This window comes from Zosterops lateralis, assembly GCF_965231275.1.
Source record: "Zosterops lateralis genome assembly, chromosome: 2".
NCBI classification, from domain to species: Eukaryota; Metazoa; Chordata; class Aves; order Passeriformes; family Zosteropidae; genus Zosterops; species Zosterops lateralis.
Window position 1 is genome coordinate 73,349,032 of NC_139763.1, and position 18,738 is coordinate 73,367,769.

General features: G+C 36.2%; 1 protein-coding gene across 7 annotated transcripts in view; it reads right to left on the reverse strand.

The window, feature by feature from the left end:
* ZMYM2 (zinc finger MYM-type containing 2) overlaps positions 1-18,738 on the reverse strand; it is a 92,198-nt gene that overhangs the window by 22,544 nt on the left and 50,916 nt on the right. For all 7 annotated transcript variants that reach the window (XM_083854709.1, XM_083854707.1, XM_083854708.1 and 4 more), the window contains 5 exons: positions 18,273-18,389; positions 17,540-17,690; positions 7,638-7,810; positions 1,461-1,626; positions 631-665 (listed from right to left, as the gene is read on the reverse strand). In XM_083854709.1, coding sequence (XP_083710835.1) covers positions 631-665; positions 1,461-1,626; positions 7,638-7,810; positions 17,540-17,690; positions 18,273-18,389 — 642 coding nt within the window. The remainder of the gene's footprint in view (positions 1-630; positions 666-1,460; positions 1,627-7,637; positions 7,811-17,539; positions 17,691-18,272; positions 18,390-18,738) is intronic.

The window sequence follows — 18,738 nt, forward strand, 5'->3', positions numbered from 1 at the left end:
ACAAGCTGAGACAAATGGAAACTCAGAATGAAGGCTGCTGCTCCATTGATGATCCCTGCCCTTCCAGACAGCAATTCTGCAAAAGGTTATGCTTCCCTACTCTGCAGCCAAGTCAATCAGACCATGAGCACCTAGAGAATTCAGCTCTTGGGAAGGATAAAATTTAAGAACTGAAGATTTGTTTTCAGCTTTTTAAAGCTGAGCTACCACCTTAATATCCCAGCAGTGAAATTCTCTTCCCTTTCTATACTCAATAAATACAGCTGATCAGTCTAAACATATGAAGAAGGCACATGGCTTATTGATTAACTTTTAAGCAACATTTATATGCACTATAGATGTAAAACACATGGTAGATGATGTAGTTTCCCAGAAGACACTGAAAAGAAAGTATGAGTATTTGAAATTTTTATTTCACCTACAGATGCGGAAGAGACTAACAAGCTTCATAAATTTAGCTTAGAATCATTCAAAGACACCAATCTTTGGGTTTTAATAGCATCCCTCTAATTCACTGGGATCTCTCATTTTAAGTACATCTAATTATGTTTTAGAGAGGGAGAGAGAGAGAGAGAGAGAGAGAGCAAGAGAGCGAGTTAGATATGTGAGTGGTTAAATATATATACTTACTGTTATTTTTGTCCGGGGGGTTTGACAGCCCTGATCTAAAAGTACAAGGAAACACTTTTAGAATTTTTCCCTTTTTCAAAATCAAAGCAAATTTCAATAAGCAATTCAAGGTAACACCAATATAACATTACGTCAAGAGAACTGCACACAAGACTTTTCCTTCATGGACATCTCCCTACTGATCTCCCTCAATACTCCAGTATTGAGCCTTACACAAAGGAAAATGATAAATCAATGCTTTAGTCAGACGTGAATACAGCCTCTTTCAGAAAAGTAAACACAAAACCATTCAAGTATGAAAATGGCTATACAAAGAAGCTGAGTTACCATACTTGCATTAATTTAAAAGCTAGTTTGCCTGACATCGCATTTAAACCACACAAACATATATTCGGTGCCCATCAGAAAATTTACACGGTATCTATTGCCAACAGAAAGGAAAAAAAAGGCTATGTATTCCCCTTATCTAGAATCTTTCACTGTATTCTCATTTCCATTTCACTTATTTCCTTTAATTTCATTTAATTTTTTTTTTTTCATTCCTAGTGCATCTGTTCTCTGTGACCAAAAGGCATTTTGAGAGGTGTTTCCACAGAGTAATGACAAACTGGAACACAACAAAAGAGGAAAACATTTTCTGTTCCCGTGATGATACAGCACTAAAATGACACTTAACCCAGAACAGCTCAATGCCACCTCTGATGATAACACAGAAAAGGATAATCTCTAATGCAGTTTATTACAACAAATAAATAATTCATGTAGCTTTCAATTTTTCATTGAAAGGAAGCATCTGGCTTGACACTTCCCAGCCCTGAAGCAGCACCTACCATAGTGCATGTTCTCGGGTCCTTTCTGGGTGGCCAGGTTGGGCTCGTTCTGTTGACAGTAGAAGCGGAGCAAACAGTGTTGATCGCAGAAATGCTTCATCTCGCCGCGCCACTGCACCTTCTCTTTCAGGGCTCCTTGAGACTTACAACAGTCACACCGTACAGCCTTAATGCAAAGAAGATTGGCATATTTTTAAGGAGGCCTTGGGAAAAAATTACTTCTACATTTTAAAAGGCTACACTTTCAAGAGTACTGAAGATTCAGTACCACTATACAGTTAAGTCTCGTTTACGTACAATAGTTAAGCTACCTTCTTTTTCAATTGTTTGCTGAGGGTTAGCACCCAGAATAAATCTGCTTTATTAATTTGTCACTATGTAAATAAAAAAAATTGCTCACTTCTAAACAGTCATCAAAAAAAGAATTTTGTGCATCAATTCAAATTAATTTCATTGAAGGATTCTGCAAAATAACAGCAGAAAGTGACAGACTTTTTAATTATATTACTGAACTGAGGACAATACAAGTAGTTTTTTCCAACTCCAAACTCTGGCAGTTTTTTTTTGTTTTAAAACAGAATAAAAAGTTTTAAGAAGTTTTTAAAACTCATTAAAAAATCACTTCTCTAGGTATTAAATCCACTTTTTTTTTAATATTTCCATTATTTTAGTAGTTTGGCAACAGTTTTATATTCCAATTCTTTAGTTCATCCAAGTTTCTCTATGATTTATAAACAACAATTTCTCTCAAAGAAAGAGGACTCTCCCAAAATTTAGTTCACATGTAACTTGGAAACTCAAACATTAACATAATTTATCTTTCATGAACCTGCATGTTATTTTCAAGAGGCATCACTAAGACAGACAATGCTTTTCTCCAGAATACATTCTACTGCATTTTATCTGCCATGCTATAAATTATCTGAACAGTGGCAGCCACAATTTCACATCTTCAAGTAAGCAAATAATTGTTTGCACTACAGCTTGCCTTGATATTGTTAGCAACCTCCATCCTAAAGAGCTTAAAAATGAAAAATTTTAAAGATGCTCAGGAATCCAAAGTAAGTCAACCTAATAATATAGCCGGAAGAGGGAAGTTATAATATATGCAACATAAAACATTAATACATAAAACCATACAAAACATTGCAGTTATGCACAAGGCTCTGATGGCTTAAAAAAACAAAACAAAATGAAGTCCAACTGCAGTTTTTGTGACTCCAAAAAAATATGAACAGGCCACTTAGTTCAAATTTTAAAAATAATAAAATTTTTAGTTTCTTCCCTGTATTTGAACAGTTCGGCACCATTCTCTGGCAGTGTAAGAACTTAAGCTCTCTGTTGTAATTTTCAAGTATTTAAATATGATACATACAAAGACTTGTTTCTAACAGTATAACCAGCTTGAAATTGGGAACAATTAAACTGCAGCTTCAAGAGCACCTCACACTGAGCAGCAGGTGGCTCTGGAAGAGCAGATATTTCTCTTCCTTCCTCTCTGTGAAGGTAGCAGCAACAGTGCTTATTCACCTGTAGGGCACACAAGGTCAGAGACCTTACAGCACTGGATTATCCCCATCCTCCCTCAATTTTTGTTGTATTTGTCAGTTGGACTTGCAACTGATGCTGATCCGCAGTTTCTTTAGCAGATCACCTCAGTGGGACAAAAGAGCAAGTAAATTGTATTCTTAGAAGGGAGTGGGGAAGAAGATAAAATGTAGAGTGTTGCCAAAATAGTGTAGATTTAATCAGTTCAGGAAAGCTGTGAATTCACACCTTTAAGGCAAATGCAACTTCCAAAGCCACCAAAAGACTGAAATACCAGTAGGGGAAAAAAAAAAGTGTAATTCACTCTAAATTTAAATCTCAAACCCACCTAACACTGATTAAGAATGGCAGCTGACTCACGTACAGAAAAGCCCATCTATTCTGACCTGCTGCACGCTGCTTGACTATCAAAGCACCACTTTCTGCTCATTTTTCTCTCCTTCAGAGAAAGAAAAAGGGGTCAAAACTTGTCAAATCCAGCAACTACAGCCTTCCTACAGCAGGGCCTGTTGTGATAGGACAAGAAGAAATGGTTGTAAATTGGAGGGTCAACTTAGATTAGATAGAAGAAAGAAGTTTTTTAGAATGAGGGTGAAACACTGGAACATGTTGCCCAGAGAGGTTATAGACAGGGAAACTTTAAGGTCAGGTTGGATAGGACTCCAAGCAACTTTATCTCATTGAAGAAGTCCCTGCCCATTGCAGAGGTGTTGGGATTAGGCAGCCTTTTAAAGGTCCCTTCCAACCCAACTATTCTGTCATTCTCTCATTCCTGCATTCTCAAGCCTCTCCCGGTCTCCTTTTTCATTTAGGCTTTAGAATAACTATATTGTTGTCTCTCCTGAGCTTCTACTAAATTATTTAGGTTTGAAAAAAATAAATAAAAAATTGGTTTGCTTGCGCATGGAAATTATCATTCCGCAGGAAACCTGGGACTCTTTTATAGTGACACTTCATTTCCTATCTCTACATTTGCTATACTTTAATTCTACTATTTCCATAATTCTACTTCCAGTCAGTGTTATACACCATTCCATGTACTCAAGTTTCCTGCTAACTGCTTGCTCACCCACTTCCCTAACCATCAAATTTTATTTAAAGTGAACACAAATTAATGATTTTCAAGACATTTTATGATCCTTCCTTCCCCTCCTTTTCATTTCTTTTAACCTGGGATACTGGCACTAAATGTTAACTAAGCTCCAAAATAGCTTCTTCGAGTCTGCTTATTCCTGTGTTCCAAAAAAGCCCATCTCTGCTTGCTGTGCTTGCACTGCACAAGTCCTTTGCCACTCAGGACTTCTTTTTGGTACATTACTTTTCCCATTATTTCAACATGTTCAAATGGGCACGGTGGTAAGTATAAATCACTAATATTTGCCCCAATTTTGGGTTAAAGAATAAAATTTTCATATGCAGGGCATTTATTTACATTTTTAATCCCTCCATCACCTGTTCCTAATGCTCTCCCAACAGTTTGGACTACTATTAACTTGACCTAATCTTAGCTGTCTATTCCAGCTTCAATTGCAGTAAATAGAAAGCAAAAGATGTTCCCAGAGAGTGAGTGATTATAAGAAAAAGAAGATCAACTGTTCTGAAAGAGTACTTACTGGAGTTTGAGATGTCTAACTAGAGAATGGCTGAATTCCGACAAGAGAAATTCCACACGGCTGTCTTGCTGTCTTTACCACTTTGATTAATGCTGGCTCCACTTTCAAATTTTACCACTGCTGACAATCATTGCTGAGTTCACTAGCAACAGTAATTTTTCTTTGTCTTGGACTGTAGTTCCCTACTTCCTACTTACTCTTTGCTGCAGACTCCTGACCCCCACTGAATACAGAGTCATCATTGCACATGCTGAGTCTAATCAATTCTCCACTGTAGCCTCGCATGACCTGTGTGCACTTCAGCTGTAGTACTGTCATCAGTGTTTCTCAGTGTGTATTTAAAGAAACAGGTTTCTGTGCTGTTCTCAGAACTGTATACTCTTTTCCAAGGTAATTTCAATGCTCTAATATAACACCAAATTATTGAAACTGTCATCAGACATCAGGCTACTAAATAATTTATACTGACATTTCCAGGCATTTCCTGGATTAACATCCAAACCACTGCAAGCAAATTTACAGGAGGAGCCCTAAAAACTTACGGAGCTAACCTCAAGATCCAAAATTTTGCCTCTTGTCTCAGAGGTGCATAGAACCCATAGGGTAGAAATTTCCTCAGAACTTGGCACCAATTGGTAACTGCAGCTGCTGCCCAACAGATGATCAAGATTAAAACTATTCTTTTATATTTCACTGCCTCATATTAGGTTTAAAGGACTCTTATCTAGCTAAGTCTAATGAACTGTTAATACTTCTAAATAAGCTGTTGTGCTTCTACCATTGCTAACTTCTTTTGGCTTTCTGAGAAGAGAATTTTGGCATTCAGGGAAGTGCTCCTGAAACAGCTGATTACTTTAAAAGGTTACAATGTTTTCCAGGTAATACTACATGAGAAAGATGTGTCCATAAAAAAAAAGTAGACAAAGAAGATGGAGACAAACACTTGTTTAATGAACACAATGATGGTGTTAAAACATTACTAGGTTATTACTACTTATTTCTCTTCATGTATACATTCACTGAAACTCCAAAAATAACACTGAACATCGTATAAATGAGACAAAGCTCATACATACGTAACTATTCTTTTAAGAAGCTAACAGACAAAACAGCTAATGAAGTACAAATTCAGAGAACGGTCCTTATCTATTCTGCCTTCCTATGTTTTGATCATTGTCTATTTTGGCTAGGTAAGAATACGAGCTAACAATGCACTACCAAATCTAAGGTATCTGGAGTGACTTCCATAAAGTAGGAGAAGTTACCAGAAAGGATGTAAAGAAAAAAAAAGAGAATTCTAGCAACAGACACAATTTCCCCAAAACCTATGATATGTCTTTCCCATGTAATAAATCTCAAGCTTTTTAATCCAAACCTCAATTGTATTAAGGCTTTAAGAAGCACTTGAAAAAAATTACCATCAACAGTTCTTCATAACGGAACCCTAGTTCCACTAGCAAGTGTAAGATTCAAAAAGTAGAAATATGTAACACTTCAACATGATCAAAAGTATCAAAAGGCACTAATTACCAGCCAATCTGCTTAAAACTGCCTTTTTATAACATCAGATCTAACATTCCTTTAACACAGTACCAACAGCATTTAAGCAGACTTCATGGGCCTGTTATTACCTCATCCCATGAATCAGGATAATCTGAAGTCTGAGTTTTCAAGTGGTTCTCAAAGCTGAATCACAAAACAAGCTTCCACAGAAGCTAAGGTACATGAAAGTACTTTGGTATGCACACCTCCAGACTATATGCTTAGCTGAAAAGATTTCTAAAGCACACCGAAGATTTAAGTTTTCTAACAGAAGGCACTTTTTTCACAGGGACAAATTTCATCCCATGCCCCGAGTTTTAAGGCATATAGACAGATTAAGTATTACTGTATGAAGTTAATATTTCTGTTAAGAACTCTGCAGCCAAGCTTTGTCACCCTATTTTCATATGAGACAAAAGAAACACATTGTGGTGTTCAGTAGTTTTCTTTTAGGGATGACTAACACGACCCTACATACATTACTCAAAATAAAGAATTTACAATGTTTGGCTGTAACATTTCTGGAATCAGACATTCCAAAATATCAGATATGTCTTCACATTCAGTTCTTTTATGGTAGGTAGATCGTCTTGAATTACAGGACTTGTATCTAGCCCTCTAACATTTCAAGTTTTTTACTGCCTTCCAAGCTGTGTGCAGAGTTTTGGTACGGTGATGGATTCTGTACTGTCTTTTTTGCAACTGCATCCACAGTGTAGTTCTTGTTTTGAAATTATCAGTGTAGCTTTCCAGGGCGTTCACACCAGAGATCAAATATTTTATCCATGGATTTAATCGCAGGTTAAACCCAGTCCAATTTCATCTTTTCCTTTCAAAAAATGTAAACAAAAACCTCTTATTGTGAAGTCTGTGCTGGTTGTGCTTCACAAGGCAGTTAAGCTTCCAGATACATACAAATAGATGCCATCTGTTTGATTAAAACTTTTATTAGAAATCCATTTGGTCTTGCTTTTTCCTTTGGCATCCTTTCCACTGGGGAATACTGAACAATCAAAGCCTCTGCAGTTCAAACTGTGAGAGAAGGGAAAAGGCAAAAAAGGAGGCAAAAACAGGAACAAGAAAAACTCTGCTAATGTCAGTGAACTCAAGGTATCCTGCTGCTACTAACAGTGTTTTCAACATTCTGAATAAACATCTAAGAAGTTTTGACAAGAAAATGTGGTATTAACTGAGAAAAAAATTGGAATTTTAAAGTAACAAATATATATATTAATTTTTTTTTGTTTTCTGTAACTCAAGACTTCTTTGCCAAACGAATTAATAAAATCAGATAGAAATACTGCTCTAAGTTCTACAAAAACTCAAATTATGAACTTAATACATTTGCTTATTCTAAAGCAAATGCTTTGCTGAAGTAAGCCATATTTGCTGCACAGTCCTTGAGATATCCTCACATGTGCATTTTTGGTTTTTTTAACTGTGGAGCTCTCGTCAAAAATTCTGAGTTACTTGCCTTGTAGTACCAGTCCTGAAATTTTTTACAGCACTCTTCACTGCAGAAATCTCTCACTACACCATCAAGTTCCTTAGTTGCTCCCTTTTTGCACAGCTGTGAGCAGTAATTACAAGTAACACATCTCAGTCCTAACCGTCTTGCAAAGTCTTGTTTATATAGCAGCTTGCAGCCTGGAAACAGATTTTAAACATTAGGAACAAAGTAATTTTTACAAAGAGATATCACAGTTAAGAGTTAAATATCGAAAATTAAGTGAATACAACAACAGCTAAAAACTGGGGCTTCAGACAAATTCAGGTTGCACAGTAAGGCTATTATTTCAAGACATTTTTACCCAAATATCCTTCCTATAAAACTCTATGGTTTCCTGTGATGCCTGCATCTTTTTCAAAACCCTATGCTGAATCTTTGTTTATCAAATCCCAGAATGAACAGTCAGAAAAAACCCACAATTTTCTTTTAATACAGACCCACCCAAAAGCATTGACTTGGATTTATATTGCTGACTTACACATACTCAAAATGCCAGAGGTCTATACAATGCTATCTACTACAGAAATACCTATCTTCATGGATAAACTTAATTTTATTACTACCTTTACTTATATTAATAGAACAAACCACTTAAGATAATTCATTCATATTTAAGAACGATAATATGTACAAGATGACCTAAAAACTGCGGAATTTCTTAAAAAAATGTAACTGTAAAGCAAGTGATGGTCAGTAGCAAGAATTATGCAATGACAGGAAATTACAAATGAAATTTATGAAGAGTTTGCATGTAATTATTATTTTAAATTCCTTTTCACTTTGGGGTAGAGGTGTTGGCTGTTGTTTTGTGTTTGGGTGGGTTTTTGGTGGGTTGTGTTTGTGAGGTTTTTTGTTTGGTTGGTTGGTTTGTTTTGGGGTGAGGGTTTTTTGGTTTTGTTTTCTTTTACTATGCAGTCATAATTTCAAGGTTGCCATAATGACAGCTATACTCTTCCATTATCTGATCTTCCCTCAAGCAAACTAGAAAAGACATTCTAATATATTAAATGCATTAAAAGATGAATACTGTAGCTATTATATAGGCTATTTTCACAATATATTGTCTTTAAATGACCTCAAATCCCGTGTCTGTTCAGCTGAAGCCTAAATCATATACTGTATAACTCTGTAATTGTCCTAATTTTATGGGAGAGAACAGAATGAGAAGATGAAGTAACTGTCCATATTGAACACTGGAGGGACAAGATAACATTTACAAAGACCTTTAATCTAAGGTACTGCACCTGTTTTTATGATCTACCAAATATCACAGTACCACTAAAGACCAGAACTCAAGTCTCCCAAGTGTCCACTCTGCTAGGACACAGATATAACCTAACAGATGCAGACTTCTGTATTTCTGATAAGTTATGAAACTCAGTATGTAACATACATGCTGTACTTCCTCTGCCATACAGAATATAAAAATACTATAATGTATTCAGTGATTTCAATTATGTGACTTCTGCTGTTGTTTATTAGGATAGAATTCATATGTGAGAAACTGAGATACTATTTTTAAATCACTAAAAGCACAAGAATGCAAATGGAAGATGCAGCAGACTGAATCGTCCAAAAACAAAAGGTTATTGAGGAACTTTATCTCGCAATGCAGCAAGCTTTGCTAACAAATTAAATTTGCTAGTAATGTCAAAACAAGACATTTATAGAATATTGTACAAATAAGACACTGTAGGCTTAAAGTGGTTTTTTGAGGTGGTCTTTTTCTTTGGGGCTTTTTCTTTTAAGTTCTTTAACAACAGAATAAAGAAAATTACTTGCACAGATGGAAAGTGCCATATCCAGCAACCATCCTTACAGTGCAACTGATTTGGACTTTAAATACATTGCTTTGAAGGAAATAACAATCCTAAAGATAACAGTGTGTGCAAGCTATTGGTTAAAAAAACCAATTAAAAGCAAAATTTCTTGCCAGTATTTTTTCCTGCTGGCTGCATCTCTCATTATTACATGGAGCATCATATTCTTTCCACTTCTTTAAAATTCTAGAGATATCTTAGTACCACAATGTAACCTCCTCTTCAGCTATCTCTTAGAAAAGCCACCCAATGCTGTATAACCCTTTCAAAACTATAGACTAGTAGTACTACTCTACTACCAACCAAGCAACCTATGTCCACCTGGCTAAATAGTTTACAAAAAAGAATGGACAAAATTGACTTTTTTTTTGGCTGCAAAACTACAGGAAGTAAAGTAGAAGACAATGCTGCTGTTTTCTTTAAAAAGTTATCAGGTAAAAAGTTTTCCACAGACAAACATCTCCCACATCTCTGTGACTCATAAAAAATAATGGTCAGTGAACAGTAAGGGGAAACAAAAATTCAAAATTCCAGCCCTTAAGACCTAAGAGCCTGGAACACATGGGGGTTTTTACAGATCACTGACTGCAGGGCTTCTTGCTGAAGGAAGTCTCTACAGAAGATAAAAAGCCCATTTTTATAAAATTTTAGATATTGACAGTAGATTTTTACAACCCTAAAGACTGCTAAAGCAGAATCTTTACAAAGCCTTTCTTTTGCAGCATCATGAGTAAAACTCCACAGATTTGTCTGAAACTCTTTATGTGTTTGTAATAGGTGACTTAATCTACAGAGCCAGGAAAAATTTGGTTTAGCTTCAAGACCTTGTGACTTCAAACAAAGAGAACCCAAAATGCCTTTCTTAGGTCCTTGGCATTCTGCAATCCATTACATTCTCATTAAAATGCTATGGTTTTGACTAGAAGAGTAAGACTTTGCATGGGAAAAGGTACTTGCCTTTGGCAAAACACAACTTGGTCTCCTGTTGCACAAGAGAAATCCTGAATCAGCATAACTGTAACACCCATGCTGGCTGTGTAGATGTGACCATAACATGAAGTGAGCTTTGATTTACAACACATTGTGGATGAGTAACACAAAAAGCACTGAACGTCTGACCTTTCTAATATCAACACTAAAATCTTGAGGGGTTATTCAGCCTAATTCCACTGGGGACTTGGGATTCATGAGTATAAGCACTGCCTAAAACAGACAGCTAACAGTTCCAACATTTTGAACAAAAAAAAAGAGAGAAAAATCTCAGTTCCTCAAGATACCTACTACAACATCAGACCCACAAGTTACAGTGTGATTAGATGGAAAGCTCTAGTGCTTCGAAGTGCCTCAGAGAAAACAGCTCTTACTTAGAAAGAAATTATAAGAACAGGTTACTTGGCTCAACCTACACCAGTCATTAATTATAGTCTTTATTAAAGTTCTAACACCATCTCACAAGCTGGCTGTCTCAGAAAGACCACTAAGGACCATCTTCAGAAGTATCTTCAACTCAAAATCTGAAGCTAACAAAAACCAAGTAGGTGAGTATCTGATAACTTAACATATCCTTAATTATGCTGTTAGTATTCTGGCTTCCAAGCAAATCCCAACACAAAACCTATCTCTTAAGAGCTCTGAATTTTGGTTCCCCACATAAATGGTAGAGAGAAGAAAACGACTTGAACATACAAGAGAAGATTGCTGACAAGACAATACCCAGGCAGTTCCTCAAAACCTTTACCTCAGGGAAGTTCCAAGAGAGACTCCTTTCTCTTTACAGATCCAGGAATTGCCAGGTTCAGCCCTGCAGAGTTGCCCACGGCAGAAAATCTGCTTCACTTGACTGACTGCAGACTTAGTGCAACTAAGCTACTAAAAACATGATCTTATTCTACCAGCAGCACCCACTTGAATTACAGGAAGTTCAATACATTTCTAAATCAAGTAGCTGTGTAAAAAGGAATGCTGAACCAGAAATAATCTTGAGTCCTCAACACCAGTCAGTCCCTTTTTACCACAGGGCCTCATATCTTTTATAGAAAGTAATTGTTCCATCCTGAAAGAATTAGTTTTTTACCTCTGAAAGGCCCTCCTTACTAAACTACCTTTATCTTTCAAGTAACATGCAAGATGTGTTCTCTCATCTTGTAATAACTTCAACTGTTATCTGTTCTAGAGAAGAATAACAGGCCTGTAGCATCACAAGCTACATCTTGGAAGCTTTCTGGAGCTACATTCCATCCAGACCTTTCTGCTCTATCTCCCTCTGTACTGACTCACATGCAAAACCTCTTCCATAAGTACCCACACTGCTATCACCTGCTGTCTCTAGATTCATAATAAACATTATTATTTTTAGGAAAACAGATGCAGTGCATCCAAATTCTGGGTCCTGCTTGGATTACTGTTAAATAGAGCCTACCCTCTTCTGTGTAAAGAGAAGTTGCATAACCCCTTCCTTGTCTTCACTTTAAGAACCTTTTATAATTATTCAATCCAACTTGCATACAACCTTAGTTTATCCTACTATTTCCTGATATTAGGTACTATTTCCTTCCATTCTCCTCCCTCCTACTCCAATCCACTTACTCATGTTTTGCTTATTCTTTTCAGGTTGATAATTCTTTCACATTAGTAGGAAGCCTCTTTTTAAGCCTTCTTCTTCTTCTTGTGCCATAATCTCAGCACATTAAATTGCATCACCCCTCATCTGCAACAGTCAGTGATGCCTTTGCTCAAAGAACTATCTCAAACCTTCTCTTTAAAAGACACAACAGTGGAATTAACATTGAAGAATGAAAATCTAACAAGGACCACTGACTAGTGTTGAACAACGCACAGCGTTTCACTTGATATTCTTTGCCATGTTACAAATTATCTCTCCACAAAGAAAAACAAAAATTTCAAAACTCAATACATGTGCAGAAAATTTAAATTATACTACTTGAACACTATCAATGTTCTCCATCTAAAAATGGAAAGGAAGATAAACAATCTCTTCCACAGCATAGTTCTCTCTTTCCATTTCTCAACTGAAGACTGTCAGAAATACCAAAATCCAGGTTAACAAGTTAAAACTGTCAAGCAATTTCAGAAGAGATGAGTCCAAGAAGCACCATTTGGAAACTACATCTACAATGAGACTCTTCCACAAGTGGAATACCACAAGAATCAACTGTTCACCTGTTCCATGTGCATTTGTCTAGGAAGTGCAGAATTATGTTTTCCTTCAGTATAGCCAAGGGCTTTCTCTTGGTGCTTCTACAGCAAGGGAGCCTGTTAAATACGTCCTAAGTGACTTGTCAGAATTGACTATGTGGTATCTTTTACCTTAACTCATTTTTATAAGCAAAAAGTATTATTTTAGCTTTACAGTAACAAAACATGTTTGGAACAGGCAACTGTGTCTCAAAGCTTAAACATCAGACTACGTCATCAGATTACATGGCCTGAACAGCCATGGCCATGCCCACACCCTCTGTGCCATCAGAGTTCCCTAAAGAAAACTGCCATGGCTCAAAGAGATGCCAGGAATGTCCCATTCTAACTTCTGTCCACAGCAGTCAAAGGAGGTCACAATGTCTCAGAATAGCCCAGGCATCTCTAAATACTCCAATATTTCACTTCTACTTTTCTACTAACTCAGTTTGTAGGAAAGGAGTATCCTGCAGTAACAACACGACTCTCACAATTGTGAACAAATTTTTTTATGGATCATGCATTTTGAAGTATTTAAGACATGTTCTGCTTTTCACTTGTCCCTTTTTGCTAGGATATCCTATGCCAGTACTGAATAAAGCTTCAAATGCAAGTGACAAGTAAACTGACTTTTCAGATTAGAATTCACCTCAGGAAGAACACTGCCAAAAGAAGTGGCCATGACCAAACCAAAGTAGGCACCATAGCAAGATCACATTATCTCAAAAGGCAGGCCTCTATCAAGAGCTGTAGAAAGGGACCAAGCAGCTCTGTGAAGCACAAATCCAAAAGTGTGTAAAAGGGTGATTTCTTACTGTCTTCAAAAATTTCTGTATGCTAGCCCAAATTCTGTACATTTTATTTTAAAAAGCGGTATCAGTGCCTCTAAAAAAAGATAGTTGCTAACGTAAACTATTAAAAAAGCTGTGTTTGAACAGTTTCTGTAGCTGTCACTTTAAAAATTATGAGACGAAACATCAGGAGTAAGAGATTCATGCAGGGTTGATGGCAACTCCCCTTGTCTAGGGGGACAACAGCAGCTCAGCACAGCAGAGCCAGTTCAACTCTTCCTTGGCCCATCCAGCACAGAAGCCCAGTAACTCTAAGTCTTAGCAACACTTCACATCACACATTAGATTTTACATAATTTTTTTGCTGTTTCTAATAACAACAGGAATTGCTATAAATATCAGGCAGTATCCTAATTGAAACACTGTTATGTAAGCACCTGTACAAAACTTAACACCTGTGTTTAGGTTCTCTCATTATCTGTAATATTTTCATATAAATCTAAAAATTAATCAACTACTCATTTAATAGTATACTTTACCAAACAATCCACTGTGCAGTACTGGTTGGGAAAATCCACAATGCTTTAACTAAAAAAATCTTCAATGCTTTAACTGAATATACACCTTTCCTAGAGGAAGGTACAGTTACTTAATTTCCTAAATTTATTTTTCCACTTGTCTATTCTACAGTATTTTAAGAGGTTATCTCTACTTAGACGTAACATCAGAGACTTTTTCAGAGAAAACTCAATGTCTGCATTGAGTTTCATTTGCAGAAACCATAATTTCCAGAAATTTATTAGCAGGCTATCAGTGTGACAGCTGTCTTTTATCTGCATTATCCATTTGAAAAGAATTCCCAACCATCAGATAACTGAGTTACTCCAACATCTTAATGACCTTCTCCTTCCTAGAAGGAGACTACCAGACATGAATCAGTGTTATTAATATTTGCATTATAAAATAATTAACCCTATGTTGTTTAAGTCATAGTATTTAGTTCTACTGGAAAGATGAATTAAGTAAATCTGCAAATAAAATAAAATAAAATTATGGTGATACTCATCATAAAACACTTTCATTGCTGGATTGCCGAAGACTAATTTGTTCTCCCAACCTCAGAAGGAATATATATTAACAAAAATAAAAACACACCCACTCCCAAAGTACCCCAAATCCAGTAACTTGAAGATTTCCTCATGATTAGAAACTTGTACAGTCTATCCTCGATTGTCACTCACGCAACTAGACATACAAAAAAAATCCACAAGCTACTTCTTACTTTAGCATATATATCTTATTTAATTTAGATACAGATATTTTGGAATGCAGCATTCTAGTGGCAAAACACCAGGACAGCCTCAGCACCAGTGGAACAGATTAAACTCTTTCATCTATTCCATTCAGGTTGTTCATCCTCTCCATATAGCATCCAATTTTTAGACAAGAACAGAAAAAGCATCCTATACTGCATGAAAGAATTAATAAGCATCTTTAGCACAAAATCTAGGTCAGTTCTAATCACACCTTATTGTAATGGAGGTTTCAACTACATATTTTTAAGTGTCTCAAGAGAAACGCATAAAAAACCAGAGCTTGAATAAAACCACACAGAAATACTGACCCAAGAGACTTTAATGTGGGTGCTGGGGATTGTGTGTAAATATACACATATGTACAAGTGTGAAAAAAACCCTCAGGTATGAAGAATGGGAAGAGCAATGACAACATCCTCAGTACTCCAGCTGGGCAGCTGTAAGCAGTCCAGAGATATTTGTGGCTGATCCTATATATGCTTTCAGATCAGTTTGCACAAAGATGAACTAGGAAATACCATTGTAGAAATTTCAACATGTGTTTAACTTCTGATTTTATCTAGGAGCCTTTTATAAACACTCCCCTGAAAATTCCCCACGTTTTCCCTTGAGAGTTCAATTTCTTCTAAAAATGCCAGCAGCTTTTGTGACTGTGTATGTCTGGCTATTCCTTCTCAAACTATGATACACTGTCTTCTGTTGAAGAATAATTGCATGCTCAAAAAAAAATAATCTGTGTTGGTGAGGTTCCTTGAACAATCTGCAATATCAAAACCAGGATGCCCTCTACATCCAACAAGTATTTGGTACACGTACTGGTTTTGTTATTTCATGAACAGTTGGACATATATCTGGAACGAGGCTTTGAAATGAATGACAAACCAGTGTTGTTTAGGTGCCTGGAAAAGAGGGAAGAAAAATCTACCATGTCTGATGATGCAACTTCAATTTATGAACTTCCAAAAGTCCACCAAAAGTCCTGGCCCTGTCCTTCCCACATCAGAGCTAAGCACTATTAATTCTTCAATTGCACTATTTCTGCAGCCATTGATGACAACTGATGGTTTTCCTTGAAAATAAATGGTCCAGTTTTCCTTCAGAATTCATGTCCAGGTCACTGGTTTATTTGCAACAGGAACACATATAGCTCCTTGTCATATGCACCACAAAGTAGACCTCAGCTACAGCTGGCAGGTATGTACTGTTCTTATTCAAATTATGATCTACTCAGTGGTGCTTTTGACCATCCTCTCTCTACTACAGTGGTTCAGATCATCATAGTAAGCTGATAAACATTGTCTTTACAGTAACATTTTGCACATTCACCCTCATAAACACAGTATTTGCTCTTAAGCTGGCAGTCCAGCACCTGCAAACTCAAGACCCACACTAAGACATCTGGGCAACAGATTCCCCCCATTTAGTATCTATATTTACACAGGAGAGACTGGTTTGATTTCTTTTCTTCCTCAGATTTTCCAACAGGAAACAAAAGTCCTCACTTCAAGCCTCCTCATACAGAACTAGTAATGGCATAGCTGGCATTATGAATCCAACTCATTTAATTGTGACAGCCACCCGGCTTTAAAATGAGTGAGTCAAAAATATGGGCAGCAATAGAAGCAAATATTTTAATCTCCAGAAAAGTATCTTGCTCTTGTTTGAATGCATCCTGTGGAATTGTTTCATTCACAGAAACAATTTCCAGCTAGAGTTTGCTGAGGTATGCGATGATACATTGTAAGGCTGGGCCTTAATTTGTCTGTTTTTTACTCTCCAGCTATCAATTTGCAGTCCAGAACACCACATTCCATTCTTCAGAAACTTAAGACTGCAGAGTCCCGAGCTGTAAGGGAAAGGCATGGAAGGAAGACTACCTTCAGCCCTGCATTCCAACCCTCTCCAGCTTAACAGGCTCCTCCTACAAGTAAACTCCCATACGTACTATTTAATCTGCCCGAAGGCAGAGATCTTCCAAAGATCTTATCAAATGATATTGGAAGTGTTGTTGTTATAACTAAAGAAAAAAATATTCAGCATATTTGTGAATGACAGGTCATCCAAACTTGTAGGTAAACTTCTAAGATCACAATTAAATACCAGTATCAAAGGAGAGCTCACCAGAAGTGGAAAGGATAGGTCCTTGTTAAAAATCAATTTTGCTATTTCTATTAAAACCATGCTTTAATGCAACTTAAAAGAATCCTAGGCTCACAGGGTTCCCTTTTAGCTTGTTTTCTTTTTGAAAATTCAAGTAATTACTCAAGCAAATTGTAGTGACAGTAATCAACACACAGCAACAGGCATCATTCAAGTTATTGCTTAAGTAACCAATCTAAACCAACACAGAACTACTGCTTCAAAGAGAAAGCTTGGTGTTCATCAGTGCAGTTAATGTTGTATATGCACTACTGCATACATTTAAAAAAAGAATGTATAATTTTTTGTGCATGTGTATATATGCATATGTATATATATATTTATATACACACACATAATGTTAACCTTAACCTGGACTAAGTGGTGAAAAGCTCTAGAGGCAGCTCAGATAAATTTAAAAGTACCTGCACTAATAACAACAGGTACAAACTCTTCAATAATAGTAACGAAGAGACTCCTTGTTTAGCCTCAAGTACAACAGAATGAGTTGTTACCTTAAATTTTAACATTATATATAAGCAAATAAAGCCAACTGCAGTAGAACAATGACCAGTACCACAGGAAAAAACCAAATACATACATACCTTCACTGCAAAAGGGTCTTTTGATACCAGAGAAATTCACTGTTTCATGGAGCGTTTTCTCTTCCTGACAGTATTCACAGTATGTAACTATGCAGTGCAGTTTCTTATAATCATCAGAACATGCTCTGCTGCAGAACTGATACACTTTGTTCTAAATGCAAAGTTGCAAAGCATCGTGAATAAGGTTAACAGATAAAATCTTACAGTCTAACTAGTGCAACTTGAAATAATAGTTGCCATTAAGACAACTTACAAAGTAAACTGAAGTGTGAACACGATTAATATACGACTTCTAATGCTAAAAATTAACAGATCCCAGTTAAACTGACAGTGCTACAAATACTCACAATTTCACATGAAAACACTGAACAGAAAATATGCCACTCAATCTCAGCATACCCTCTTTAGATACTTCCCTCAGTTCACTTCTCAGTTTCAGAAGTGTAATTATGGTCTATCATGTCTACAATAACTGAAGATGAAAGCAGATTTCAGACCTACAGCTGATCTGAGAAAATACATTTTTTTAAAATTCCACAGATACTATTTATGAATAAAGATTTTGCTTTTATCCATACTGAAATTAAATTATATTCTACAGAACCAGGTAGATGTTTCTGAACTTTTTACAAGAAATTTCAGTACCTTATAGCTAGAAAAACTGTATTAAAGTTCTAAGTTTAAACTTTTAAACACATCATCATTTAAGAATAACACCAACATCCCCGCTTACCTCCCATTCCAGTACTTCTGGTTTTGAACAGAAAGAACTTTTGCAATAATTACATTTCAATTGAATATCACTGGGAGAGATGAACTGACCATTTGTTGAAGACTGAACACTGAAAGTCTGAAAAACATAAATACATATACATACATCACAAAAAAAAAAAATCAAAGTTACTTTTAAAATACGTTTTTTTTTCAATTAAGCTTACATTGACTGACAATTTAGGAGTTTATTTAGACTCAAGAGCATTTCTGGCAAAAGAACAGCAGGTTGGTTCTTTACCTTAATTCCTTTTCCCTTGTCATCTCAGGTTTTTCAATTTTGACTCTACCCTTACTTCCACCGTGATTACTTTAAGTCACATGTTTTTTACCTTACCTTTCTTATGCCTTTTATTTAAGGGTGAACACATTTTTTCGTAAAAATGAACAAAAAGTATCCCCAAACTGAACACTTTTGTTAATCACAA